Consider the following 13279-nt stretch of genomic DNA (forward strand, 5'->3'; position numbering starts at 1 on the left):
TTCAATTAAAAAATGACTCTTCCCTCTCTGTTCTATATCCTGATAAGAGGTGTTACTTAGAATTACAAACTGGACCATAACAAGTCACCAAAGGGGACCCTAAAAACTTTCAGCAGATACCGCATGCCTCTTGTTTACTAATCAGTTAATAGTACTCTGAAATCAGGGTTTTCCTAGGGATGAATCAGTTACCCTTTTATTACCACAGATACTTGAAGTAAAGTAATAAAGATGCCAACTTTTCAGGGACAAGTCTACAACCTCAGCAGCATTATTGAGATTTTGCATTTCTCCCAACAGAAGTGTCCAACCAACATTACACTTTCCCAGGGAAAATGAACCCTGAGAGCAGAATCACATCCCAGAGTCTCATCAGCATAGTTTAGGCTTGATACTGTAATATGAGGGACAAAACCTAGTAACTCCAGGCTGGCTTTCAGGAACAGCTCACAGAAGAGCAGCATGGAATATTTCCTACACTTAGAAAGGTGTAATGGGAGAGTCCCAATTATGTCGGGGTGCTTAGCTCGTGCCTCTCAGCAAACAGGTCTTGACATTCTGAAAAGATACACTTAGACTCAATGCTACCATAAGTTCAGCTAGAATGAAAATTCCAAACATTACCACCAGTCAGGTGAAAGAGTACACGGACAGACCTTTTTGGAAGTTTCTCAAAATGTTAAGAAAGTGAGAACACAGCAGATTTCTTTTTGAAAATAATTATCTACAGTTACAGTAAAATATGAAAAATGAACATAATTTACAAGACAATAGATCTTCCTCGACTTACGATGGGGTCTCATCATAAGTTAAAAATATTCGAAGTTGAAAATGCATTTACCACACCTGACCTATGGGACAACACAGCTTAGCCTGGCCCACCTTAATCGTGCTCAGAGCACCAACGTGAGCTCTACCACAAAGCCTATTTTATAATGAAGTGTTGGGTGCAGGTGGTGGTCAGTGACCCTCGTGACCATGTGGCTGATGGGAGTGCTGCGGCCACTGCCCAGCATCAGGGGAGAGGATGGGGCCACAGATCGCGAGCCCGGGACAAGTCAAATTCAAAATTCCAACTACAGTTTCTACTGAATGCAGTATCGCTTTCACACCATCATTAATTCAAAATTCATTAAACTAAACCATTGAAGTCAAGGACTGTCTGCACAGATTAAAATATTCCCTAGGACGGACCGACATTTATTCAAAACTACATTTCAAGTGAATAGATGGATTTAAACTAAAGATTCTAAGAATTAATTTTCAATTGATCCAGTGTTTGAAAGTTTAAATTAACTCTAAATACCTTTATGAGACCTTTATTTAGAATTAGTCTGAAAGTAAAAAATTATACTGTTCTCAAGGACAGCTGCAATCTCTTTAGGGTAAAATACTCAATTTATATTTTGTTATAAAAATACACAAAATACTACTTTTTATCTTCCTTTCACTCGGTATAAACCCCTTCTGGTTCAGTTACATTAGCCAAGCTGGTCTCTAAGTTCAAATCACATCCATATTGTATCTTCTCCAGTCATATTGGGTTTTAAGGCTCAGTATACAGTTTACCTCTCAAACATACAATTATCATAATCGGTTTTACATAAGGATAACAGGATAAGAACAGTTTTAAAAATATACAAGTGGGATAACCATCTGTTGTACGTTATTTCATCCCATTTTCCCCAATTATTAAAACAAGACAAAATTGTAGAAACAATCCCTTACTTGCAGTTCTAGATAGCATACAATAAAAAAGTTTACATACTTTTAATCAAGCAGAATGTGAATCTTTTTGATTATCCGTCATTAAATTTTTTTAAAAAAACTATACTTAACTTCAGCAGTTGGAAAATATTATCTGACAACGTCAAGCGACAGACTACCTCTTTGTTGTTTTAATAAGGTGAAAAGGAACTGAATATCTAAGACCATTCAAAACCGCTTCTCTCCCCCAAGCCTCTATTTTTAAAAATAACTTTAACATAACTTTTGGCATTAACATCTATTTGCTCATCATAAAAACTGAAAGAAATTTATATATCTGAAATTGATAAACTTTACAAAATATTTAACATGTGGAAGAGGTATATCTTACAGAATTATTTGGCTATATCATAAGGCAATCAATGAAGACGGAATTTTTCCTATTGTAAATCTGACGTAAGTGAAATTCTGTAACATGATAATTCTCCATAAATTTGACAGCTTGTCAGATACAGCAATGCGATCATGCCATGTCGTCAACGAACTTGGACGAGAGTAGTCTGAATGAGAAAGGAACAAATTTGGTGCCTGCACCAACATAGAACTTGTTCTGAAATTCTACCCTAAAAAAAAAAAAGATTTCAGTTTATTAATGAAAGATTGTGAAGAACATTTCCTACGTTTCTTCAAACAACACGTATAAGTTTTAAAAAAGCGGGGGAGGTGGCTTGCTGTGCTAAAGTTGCTTCCATTCCATACATGCTCTCTTGGCACAAATGTTTTTACTTAAATAAAATCTACACATGCACACACTCTATCCCAGGTTGCCTTTCTCGATGTGTAATGGAAACACGAAGCGTCACACCACCTCACACACTACAGACACATGAATATTCAGAATCTCTCTCCCCACATTGGTATCTTCACACACAGACAAGTAATCTGACATATACTATAAACCATTAAGAAACATGTAAGAATTTTATTTTATTTTACAGTAAGATAAAGTAATCTGTCAGACCCCAAATGAATTAAAATTATTAAATATACTGTTATTCAACAACCATAAACTTGCTTTTACTTGTCAGTGATAATACTTCAGAAACAAAATACAATTTTTTTTTAAATATTTTTTTTTTTAATTTTTTTATTTATTTATGATAGTCACAGAGAGAGAGAGAGGCAGAGACACAGGCAGAGGGAGAAGCAGGCTCCATGCACCGGGAGCCCGATGTGGGAATCGATCCCGGGTCTCCAGGATCGCGCCCTGGGCCAAAGGCAGGCACCAAACCGCTGCGCCACCCAGGGATCCCCAAAATACAATTTTAATTGAAGGGATCTGAATACAGATCCCAGCGTTGGGAAGGGAAGAACCAGCCTAAATTAAGTGCCAGATTTTTGTGGGGTTATATATACATGTGGGGAAGGGGTTCTTTTTTTTATTTAAATAACAGTTCCAAAGTTAACTTTCAAACTCACCAGTGGAGGCGTATGGCGTGAAGAAATGCGGAAAGGCCTTCCATGATCAAAAGGATGAAAATTGTCAGAACTGCAAACAGAGCAATAACTGGCAGCAGCAACAAGACTCCATAAGTGGTGTCTACTCGGAGGCCCACACGCACCAGCATGGTCCACAGGACATCAGACAACTCTGCAGGTGAAGCATTCAGCAGATTTCACTTCTGTTAATGCTCACTGAGTCACCACAATTAGCTAGTGGAACTGGGTCTCCTTCTGATGACTCTGAATTATTATCCACAAAATAATATACACACCTACATAATTCAAATGTAATCTGCTTCTTGTGTAAAAGCTAACCTGCCCTTGATCATCTCAAACCCTGAGGAAGATGCGGCATGCCAGAAAAATCAGAGGCCTGCCTCCTAGGGAGAGAGCTTGACCCAAACCAAGGTCAGGCTGGCTCTGTCCCCAGCACGATACTAGTTGGCACAGTATCTGAAAGATAGTACCGTGCTTCCCTTGGAAATGTGAAAATGTCCCAGAGCAGCTCCCTGGAGGTTCACTGTGGCACTATGGGGTGTCTCAGCATAGAGTTTGGGAATTGCAGGTCTAAGTGAAAACTTACGTGCGTGAGCCAAACTGAGAGCCCAGAGCCTCAGATACGAGGCGGTGTTGGAGATGCATCCCAGACAGTACTCGATGGAATGAATCACTTGGGTCATTAATATTTCTCCAAAATTAAACTGGGAGAGAGGACACAATATGTGTTAGATTCTGTATATTGCCTACATGCTCTCACAGGTTACACATCTCGTCCACAGTCACTCCATCGCTCTCAGTCAGAGACCTGGCCTCTGAGACGCTGGGGAGAACATGCTGGAGTGTGAGAACAGTGAGTCAAAGATCTGAGCTCTGCTCACAGCTCCACCACAGCCAGCTCTATGACCTACAGAGCACACCATCCCAGTTCCTTGGCCTCAGATTCCTGTTTGGCACCTGGCCTGGAACTGTCCCTCACAGACAGCACAATGTGACTCAGGAGCTCATCTCTGCAACCACAAAACACCAGTTGAAAACAGATGCTTCCCAGACACGAGCCTGGAGACCCTGGCTAAATGTGTGTATCCAACAGGTAAATGCAAGCCCACCACAATGAAGTTGTGAAACGGGGCCCCTGCCAGCAAAGAGGCTGTACAACACTGGAAAAGACTCTAACACTCTTTCCAGCTCTGCTTCTTGATCTTTTTTATGATCCTATGAATTATTAATAGTCCCAAATTAAAACATTAAATTACATAATTATAAAATGCAGATTATAAGAAATTTTGTTTAGTCCTTATTGGAAGACCAAATAAAGTTTCAAGAAAATAAAGCAAACCAGAGTAGCAGAAATGGCTCAGTTGTGTCTGCCCAGAACTGTGCTGCCCTTCAGAAAGGGGGATCTGCTTCTCCTGCCATTCACCCCATACTCCCAGCCACAGCTGTCATGGGCTAAACTGCATCCCCCTCCAAATCCATGTGTTGAAGCTCTAACCCCCAGTGTGACCGTGTTTGGAGACAGGGCCTTTAAGGGAGTAATTACAGTGAAGGGAGGTCGTAAGGGTAAGTGTCCTTAGAAGAGAGGACAAGGCCCGGTAAGGACACACATAGAAGGCAGCCACTCACAAGCCAAGAAAGAAGGCCTTGGGAGAAACCAGTGCTTCCACCTGCTCAAACCTGGACCTCTAGCAGTCAGTATCTGTCATTTAAGACCCAGTCTGTGGTTATGGCGTCCACGCAGGCTACTAAGCAGATGCTGGTCTGGGAATGGCAAGTGACCCTAGCCAGGCAATCACAGTGCTTCGTGAGGATTCTTCCTAATAGAACAATCAGCCAATAGTGCTTTTCTCTCTGACCAAAAGATTGGAGAAAATAAGCTCAGGGCTATCTGTGGCCAAGGTTCCAAAATCATGGGGCCGCCTGGCTTCAAAACATAAAACAAACCAACTAAGAAAAACCAGCCCATACTTCTTGAAATTGGAGACCTAGAAAGCAATCACTCTGAGGCCAACACTGTTCCTGCCTGAAATGAGCCAGTGGTATGAATCAGGTCTCCTCCTGCAAATATGACAAAGTTCTGACTGAGAGAAGAATCTTCTGAAAGCAATGTTCATGGCACCTTAAGTCACTTCATAGGACAGCAGGTCATGTTAACACTATAAATCCCACTATGAAATTGAAAAAACAAAATGACAGCCCTTATGACAGATGACCATAGAGCAGCATCTGGGAAGCTTTGTGTGACAGGTCTTTCGGGGTTTGTTTTATTTTTTAAAGATGATTATTATTGTTCTCACAGTGATTACCTCTATGAAAGCTTGGTTTCTTTTCTTTTTTTCTTTTTTTTTTTTTTTTTAAGTAAACTCTACACCAATGTGGAGCTCGAACTCACTCCTGAGAGCTACCAACTGAGCCAGTCAAGCACCCCGAGAGCTTGGCTTCTTATCTAATGTAAATTGTTAGTAACAGAGAAGATTACCTCTTCACATGTCATTTCTCTACATCCATCTTCTACTTGGTTATTTCCCTCTTCTATGTCTTGGCTTCCCAGCAGAGAAACTTCTTCTTCACTATCTTTCCTTATAAGCGTGTAACCACTCTAACAATAACCAAAAGAACAGAGAGTCATTGTCTTTAAAATCACAAGGACATGACAAATACAAAGTCAGAGCCCCTTCCTTTCTCTTAATGATTCAGCTCTTTGAGAATACATAAATAATGAGACACTCCTAACGGCAGAGAACTGAAGGTTGACAGAGGGAAGTGGATGGGGGATGGATATTAAGGAGCATACCTGTTGTGATGAGTACTAGGTGTTGTATGAAAGTGATGCATCACTGAATTCTACTCCTGAAACCAATTTTACCATATGTGTTAACTAACTAAAATTTAAATAAACACTTGAAATCAAAAAAATTAAATTAAAAAGTTGTTTGTAAGAACATAAACATACCATATCTAAGATGGCTATTATTTAAAAAAAAAAAAAGTAAGTATCGATTAGGATATGGAGGAACTGGAACCTCTATGCACTGCTGGTAGGAATGTAAAATGGTGTGGCCATTTTGGAGAACAGAGTGGGGGGGCCTCAAAAAATTAAACACAGACTTATTATGTAATCCAATAATTCCATTTCTGAGTACATATCCAAAAGTATTGAAAGCAAGAACCTGAACAGATTTTTATATAACCGTGTTCACAGTAGCATTCATTATTCACAATAACTAAAAGGACCAACCCAAGCATCTGTTGATGGATGAACTGCTAAGAAGAATGTGGTCAGGCTATACAATAGAATATTACTGAGCCTTAAAATGGAAGAAAATTCTGACACCTGCTGCAACATGGCTGAACCTGGAAGGCATGGTGCTCAGTGAAACAAGCCCATCACAAAAGGACAAATACTGTATGAGTCCACATATAGGAGGTGCCTAGAGGAGTCGAACAAGAACAACAAAAAATAAAATGGTGGTTGCAAGTGTCTGGGGGAGGAGGATGGGGAGTCTGTGTTTCTTGGGGACAGAGTCTCAGTCTGGGAGGATGAAACAGTTCCAGAGACAGATGCTGGTGGCGGCTGCACAGCTGTGGGGATGTATTCCAGGCCACTGAATTATACACTCAAAAAGTTACAATGGAAATGCTGTAGCACTCCACACAGCTCACGTACGGTTTATCACAATTATTTTTAAAGAAATTAAATGAGAAAGCTGGCACACTGGCAAACAGTATAGAGAGCAATCTAACAAAATGGAACCCTGGTTATAACGGACGGATATAAGAGGGCACCGTTTTCTCTACGTACCGTGTTTTCTATCATTCAGTTATATTATTTAAACTAAAAACAGAAATCCTTTAATGATGACAGCAGTGCTGAAGGACTGTTCAAGCTCCCAGCAGCTTTGTGGCTCACTGGGCGGGAGCCACGCCCACACGCCCACATATAGCAGGCCAACTGCGGTAAAGCTTCTGCAGCACAAGCAATACCAGAGGCTGAATAAAGGAGGCTCTGGCTTTAAATCAAGACACTGAGACCCTCTAAAAGGTGTTTTCTGGACTCCTCTTTTTTTTTTTTTTTTTTTAATTTTTTTTATTTATTTATGATAGTCACAGAGAGAGAGAGAGGCAGAGACACAGGCAGAGGGAGAAGCAGGCTCCATGCACCAGGAGCCCGACGTGGGATTCGATCCCGGGTCTCCAGGATCGCGCCCTGGGCCAAAGGCAGGTGCCAAACCGCTGCGCCACCCAGGGATCCCTGGACTCCTCTTTTTAAACCAAAACCAGACTCTGCTCACCACCTACAAATACACATCCAAGCTCACGCTTACCCTGCTTACTCCGAAGCAACTGCGCCCATTGTGCAGCCACAACAAGAAGAGCGGTTTTCCCAGGAAGAGAACAGGCACAGACAAAGCTGTGACGACCAGCAGCAATCTCTGGACATGCTCCTGTGGGCGCAGAAGGGAAGGAAGTCAAGGAAGACACAAGACCTGCAAAAAGGGTCGCTGGTGCACTCAGTGAGTGAAAACCAAACACCAGGTCTCCTTCTTCACGATAACAAGGAACAGAAGATAGACACAAGTCAAATGATATCTGCCAGCAGAGCTTTCCCTAAACTCCTAGTGGAATTCTGGAATGATGAATAACACTACTGACAGAGTGGGGAAAGTGTCATTTTGTTCAGATCTGTAAGGAAAGAATAAGAAAATTCTCAACAGAGTTAAATTCTAGCTAATACTTTTCTGAAAACACTGTACAAGGGCGAATACAAACACAAGCTCTTCATTTTTTTTATATTCTTGTTCTGTTTTTTTTTTTATTATCATCATTATAAAGACTACTTGAGGAAAGTGAGCACATAGTAGTAGATTCACTTCTACAAGAGAAAAATCCCGAAGGAGGATTCAAAACAAAACTAAAAGAATTTTCTTAAAAAAGAGAGATATCTAGTTACCTAAAAACAAATAGAGAGCAAAGCATGTTCACGCTAACATAATCACTGTGGCCTGCATGGTTTTAAGGGATCTGTAAGTGGCTATGAAAACAAATGACCAGGCATCACACTGTCCATGGCTTATCCCTCCTCTGTGGCCATCCCCGTGTAACACACAGATTCCCGGGGCTGTGCACACTACATGGGTATGAGCTAGTAGTACCTATGTGTTAGTATCTCATACCACACCACCAACATGAATCAGCCCCCAAAATGCTAAGACAAGTGGGGTTCACAGGCAGAGTCCTATCAGAAGTCAAGAGCTATGAAGTCTATCAGACTGGGTTAAAATCTGGACTCCCCTGGCAGCTGAGTGACCAGGTCTGCACTGAGCCACTGGGATGATGCCATCTACCTCAAGGGCTATTTTGAGTTCAGAAAGAATAATCATGGAAGCATATATTCAGGCATGCAGGAGATGTATAAAGGTAGTTCCCCTCGCTGATCTTTGACCAGGCCACCTGTGCCCCACTGACCTCCCTGCTATGCCTTTATCTATTCCATTCTATAAAGGTTCAACAAAATAACAACTAAATACAACTTAAAAACCACAAACAGGAGAAACATAAATAAGAGTTGAAAACTCAAATAATTAAAAAAGGAAGTATGCATGTAACTCACCACGAAGCCCTAGTGCTTCAAGATGCACTTCAAATCTGACTTAAAACTTAGCTGTCCACGGAATGTGGAAAACAAAACCAGATGCTCCATTTGCAGAATCAACAAGGTTTTTAAAAAAATAAAAGCAAAATCTACAGCTCAAGAGAATATAGGCTGTGACACACTGACTGGGAGGATTTCTCCACTACCTCACAGATGCTGGGAACGGGGCACCAGTATCTACAGCAGCATCTTTCAGGAGGGATGCTGTAGCATTCCACACAGCTCAGAGACCCTCAACATAATCACAATACAAGCTCACATTTAGTGAACACCGGCAGGGGCCAGGTACTTTTCTAAGGATTTGATAGGATTAACTCTATGCTCTAAATTGGGTCTTATTTTTACTCCCATTTTACAGATGAGGGAACTGAGGCATGAAGGAGTTAGTCATGTGTTTGCAGTTCCATTTTGGGGAAGTGACAGCACTGGGATCACAAGCAGGTCACCTGAGCCCCCATTCTGCCACCATGCCACAGTGTGGATCAGGTGGCATTACACAAACACACAATTCTAGAAAAGCCAGTTTTGGAGAGAGCCAATGTGCTCTGGTCCAGATGCTGATTCCATGATGTCCTGACTTAGGGATTCATTTCAAAGTAATTAAAAAAGCAGGGGAATTCGCCAACCCTCAGAAACCCTCCAGAAATACTTTCTTCCCAGCAGTTCTGATGGCTACCAAGGGGCAACAAGTTCAGGTTATAATGTCCAATCGGAGTCCCCCCAGCACAGCGTTCAGAGCAGGTGGCACAGTCTTCTAACATAGAAACAGAAAGCCCCTACATGCTGGGGAAGCCTGTGGAAAGCACCTCCAATCATCAATACAACAAGGCTCTTAGAAGGACTTCCTTTAAGTTCCTAAGAGCAGAAGAGAGCATTACCTACCTGCCCTGAGTAAAGACCATTTGTTTCACTAGCCGGAAATAAAAACATGTTAATAAATTCAATCAGAATGCTGGGAGCAACTCGGGAGGTTTCTGCTGAATAAACCAGCCACTTATAGACAATCATAAATATAAGGTATCCAAAGATGCACAGCATGAAGAGAAGTTCTGGGACGGAAACCAAATAAATATTGAACTTCTTCCGGAAATGCCTAAGAAAAAAAAAAGGAATCGATCAAACCATGAGCAAGTTTGGACTGAGATAAAAAGTAAATTACTCTTTGGGACACCTGGGTGGCTTAGCAGTTAAGCGTCTGCCTTCGGCTCAGGGGGTGATCCCGGAGTCCTGGGATGGAGTCCCATATTAGACTCCCTGCATAGAGCCTGCTTCTCCCTCTGCCTGTGTCTCTCTGCCTCTCTCTCTCTCTCTCTCTCTCTCTTTCATGAATAAATAAATAAATAAAATCTTTTAAAAAAAATTACTCTTCAATTCTTTGTGACAAGGCCTATCTCATCAGAACATCCTTCGTATTCTGATACTTGTACAGGATTCAGATACGTCCGTGAAGAAAAGAGATGTGAGCACAGTGAAAATGCTCGTGTTTTACCATCAGGCCCAGTGATAGGAAGAAAATATACCTCTTCCTCTTCACACGCTAGTTCTAGTGAACAAACAAAAAGTTCTCTAATTTATAAAATGCAAAAAGAGTATAATAAAAATTAGTTCCAGAAATAGATCTGAATGAACATGTTGGATGCTTCCCTCCCTTGAATGTTAAACTCCATGAGGGCAAAACCTGTTCTCTGTCTTCAGTACCACTCGATCCCGGAGCCTAGACCAGGGCCTGGCATATACTATACACTCAATAAATATCTGCTAAATAAATGAAATCACTGAAACAGTCACAAACCTGTATCATCAAAACAGAATCAAACCAACACATCACCACCCACACCAGCTGCCTTTAAGACCCATACAGCCTACCCTCAAGAAGCAAAGTTTAAGAAACACCAAACTTGGCTTATAAATACTGCTTTAGAAAAAAATCTGTACTTACAGGTGGTTAAATATTCCCAGAATGACTCCAAAAGTCATGTGAATAATTCCTAAAATCACAGACATTTTCATTTTAAAAGAGTTTAGAAAAGTGAGACGATTTGTGGCCAGGTTCCAAATCTGAAGACAAAAACAAAACAAGACATCTTTAACTTCCTTAAACTGCTTTAGGACACACAGATGACACTCGACAAATTTCCTACTTTAAATAGAAACGCAGCTATAGATTTAAAAAGAAAGCAACATTCAGACTTTCTTCCTGACACTTCTGATCTGAGAACCACTGATTTTCTTAAACCAGGGCCACAGACTATTACAAACAACTCTTTCACATAAAGTTCAAAGGACGTCAAATGAAACAATCATGTCTAGGGATCTGTGCCTCTGAGGCAATGCTAAAAGAAAGGGCAAGAGAAAGAGTAACACAGAGTAGGGGAGTGGAAACTTCGCTCTGGGGAGAGCTGATGCCAGCAGGGCACGTTCCAGGTCCTGGGGTCTCTTACCCTGGGCGGGGGCCATACAAATATGCACATTATAGCAGTACATACATGTTTTATACATTCTTGTGTATGTGCATTTTATGATAAAGTTTAATAGAAACGAAGGGAAGAAGAGAGGAGGAAGAGAAGAGAGGAGGAGAGAGAGAAGAAAAGAGGGAAGGAGAGAGGAAGGAAGGAAAAAGTGCAACAAATGGCCAAAGCGTACTGATGATAAAGCCCAGGGCACTCTAGCTGAACTTCTAGGGGCTCCCTGCCCCAGTCTCTCCGGGTCCTGCTGCCGACTGCTTCTCTCACTCTCGAAAAAATAATTCTTACAGTCACTCACTCAGGGAGATTAGGAAAAGGGAAAAGGGCCTATTTGGACAGAAAGATTTGTTTTTTTTAAGTGAAAATAAGAGTTTAGAGAGAAATATTAAGGCTAACTTAAGCTTGACTGTCTTGGTCCACGGGAATAGCCTGCTGGCAGTGGCCACTCCAGGGACGTGGCATGTAGGAAAACTAGCAACAGCATAACATAGCCAAGCATGACATGGAAGTCCCTCTTTGATCACTAAGCTAAAAGCAACTGGGTACAGAAAGATCTTTTAAACAAAAAAGAGGAAGAGAAAGATGTATTTGTACGTTCATAAAGAAATTTGGAGGGATGCCTGGGTGGTTGAGCATCTGCCTTTGTCTCAGGTCAGATCTTAGGGCCAGGGACAGAGTTCAGCATCAGGCTCCCCACAAGGAGGTTTCTCCCTCTGTCTATGTGTCTGCCTCTCTTTCTGTGTCTCTCGTGAATAAATAAATAAATTTTTAAAAAAGAAACAAACAAACAAGCGAACTTGGAAGGAGACACTAGAAACTGACCTCAGCGGTTGCCAGGTGGAAGGCAAGGGGACTGAGGAAGTAAGGATGGGGTGGAGGAGACCTTTCAAAAGAGCTGGATCTCGGACACATGCAAAGTACATGCGTGGGTCTATATTTGAGCTTTATGAACATAATGCCCATTTTTAAAATTAAATTGTAGCAAAAAGAAGCAGTACCATGCCCCAGTCTCCTCCTCCCCCTCAAAACGCCCACTTGAACTTTCTTCCTTGGTGCCTTTATTCAGAAACATTTCTTCTTTAAAGTAAGGCCACATTTACTAGGAATCGGGCTTCAAAATGCTATGCCTTAAGAGAATTGTTATAAAACTTTTTTCACATTTCCAATTATATGAAGATGAAAGACAATACCACTGATTTACACAAATGATGTGTAGAGGTGAGGGCCTGGTGGGAGGAGCCCGTTGGGGGAAGGGCCCAGTGGGCAGAAGGTCCAGGGGAAGGAGTCTGGTGAAGGCCAGAGGGTGGGGCTGGCCCGCTGTGCAGCCTGCCCGCTCTGGGGCGGGGGGCAGCAGGCCTGGCCCCCTGCAGCTGCGTCTTCCTTTCCCTTCTCCTATCACTTCCCATTTCAAACAACTATCTCCACAAGCACCCTGATCACCTTGAGTTCCCTTTCAAGCTCTAAAACTCCATACAATTTCTTTCTAGATCGAAAGGTAAAAAAATAATCATAATCCCCATATACAAAGAAGAAATGTAGGAAGCAGCTACATTTCATGGCTCTTGAAGGGCTGGCTCCACCTGCCCACCCATCCTGTCTGGGCACAGACCCTGGCTTCCCAAATGGACAGCTCAGCTTCATCTCTAAACCAACTTCACTTGGGATGCACATGGGCCAGGACTGCTCAGGCAGACACCCCCTAGGGAACAACCCTCCCAATCATGTGCAACCACGGGAACCATGCCCAGCAGTCTGAGAAAGCACTGTGACAGTGAAATCGGGGGGGGGGGGGGGGGGGGGGGTACCACAGAGGAAGCTGGGATAACAGTGAGGGAAGAGTGCACTCACAGGATCGATGCCTAGAGGATAAGGACCCTGGAACACTCCGGGAACACTGGGGTCTAACTGCAACACTCTGCTGCGCCTGACAATGGTGTCACTGCAACAAGAAACA

At 42.1% G+C, this 13279-nt stretch overlaps 1 protein-coding gene across 2 annotated transcripts in view; it reads right to left on the reverse strand.

The window, feature by feature from the left end:
- Positions 1-657: 657 nt before the first annotated feature.
- The window catches only part of ATP6V0A2 (ATPase H+ transporting V0 subunit a2), a 41443-nt gene continuing 28821 nt past the window's right edge, over positions 658-13279 (reverse strand). For both annotated transcript variants that reach the window (XM_038574806.1, XM_038574805.1), the window contains exons 13-20: positions 13174-13264; positions 10800-10918; positions 9743-9953; positions 7533-7652; positions 5687-5806; positions 3794-3911; positions 3187-3358; positions 658-2330 (exon numbers count right to left, since the gene is read on the reverse strand). In XM_038574806.1, the coding sequence (XP_038430734.1) occupies positions 2231-2330; positions 3187-3358; positions 3794-3911; positions 5687-5806; positions 7533-7652; positions 9743-9953; positions 10800-10918; positions 13174-13264 (1051 nt within the window). In that variant the 3' untranslated portion in view covers positions 658-2230. The remainder of the gene's footprint in view (positions 2331-3186; positions 3359-3793; positions 3912-5686; positions 5807-7532; positions 7653-9742; positions 9954-10799; positions 10919-13173; positions 13265-13279) is intronic.

This window comes from Canis lupus, chromosome 26 (assembly GCF_011100685.1).
Source record: "Canis lupus familiaris isolate Mischka breed German Shepherd chromosome 26, alternate assembly UU_Cfam_GSD_1.0, whole genome shotgun sequence".
NCBI classification, from domain to species: domain Eukaryota; kingdom Metazoa; phylum Chordata; class Mammalia; order Carnivora; family Canidae; genus Canis; species Canis lupus.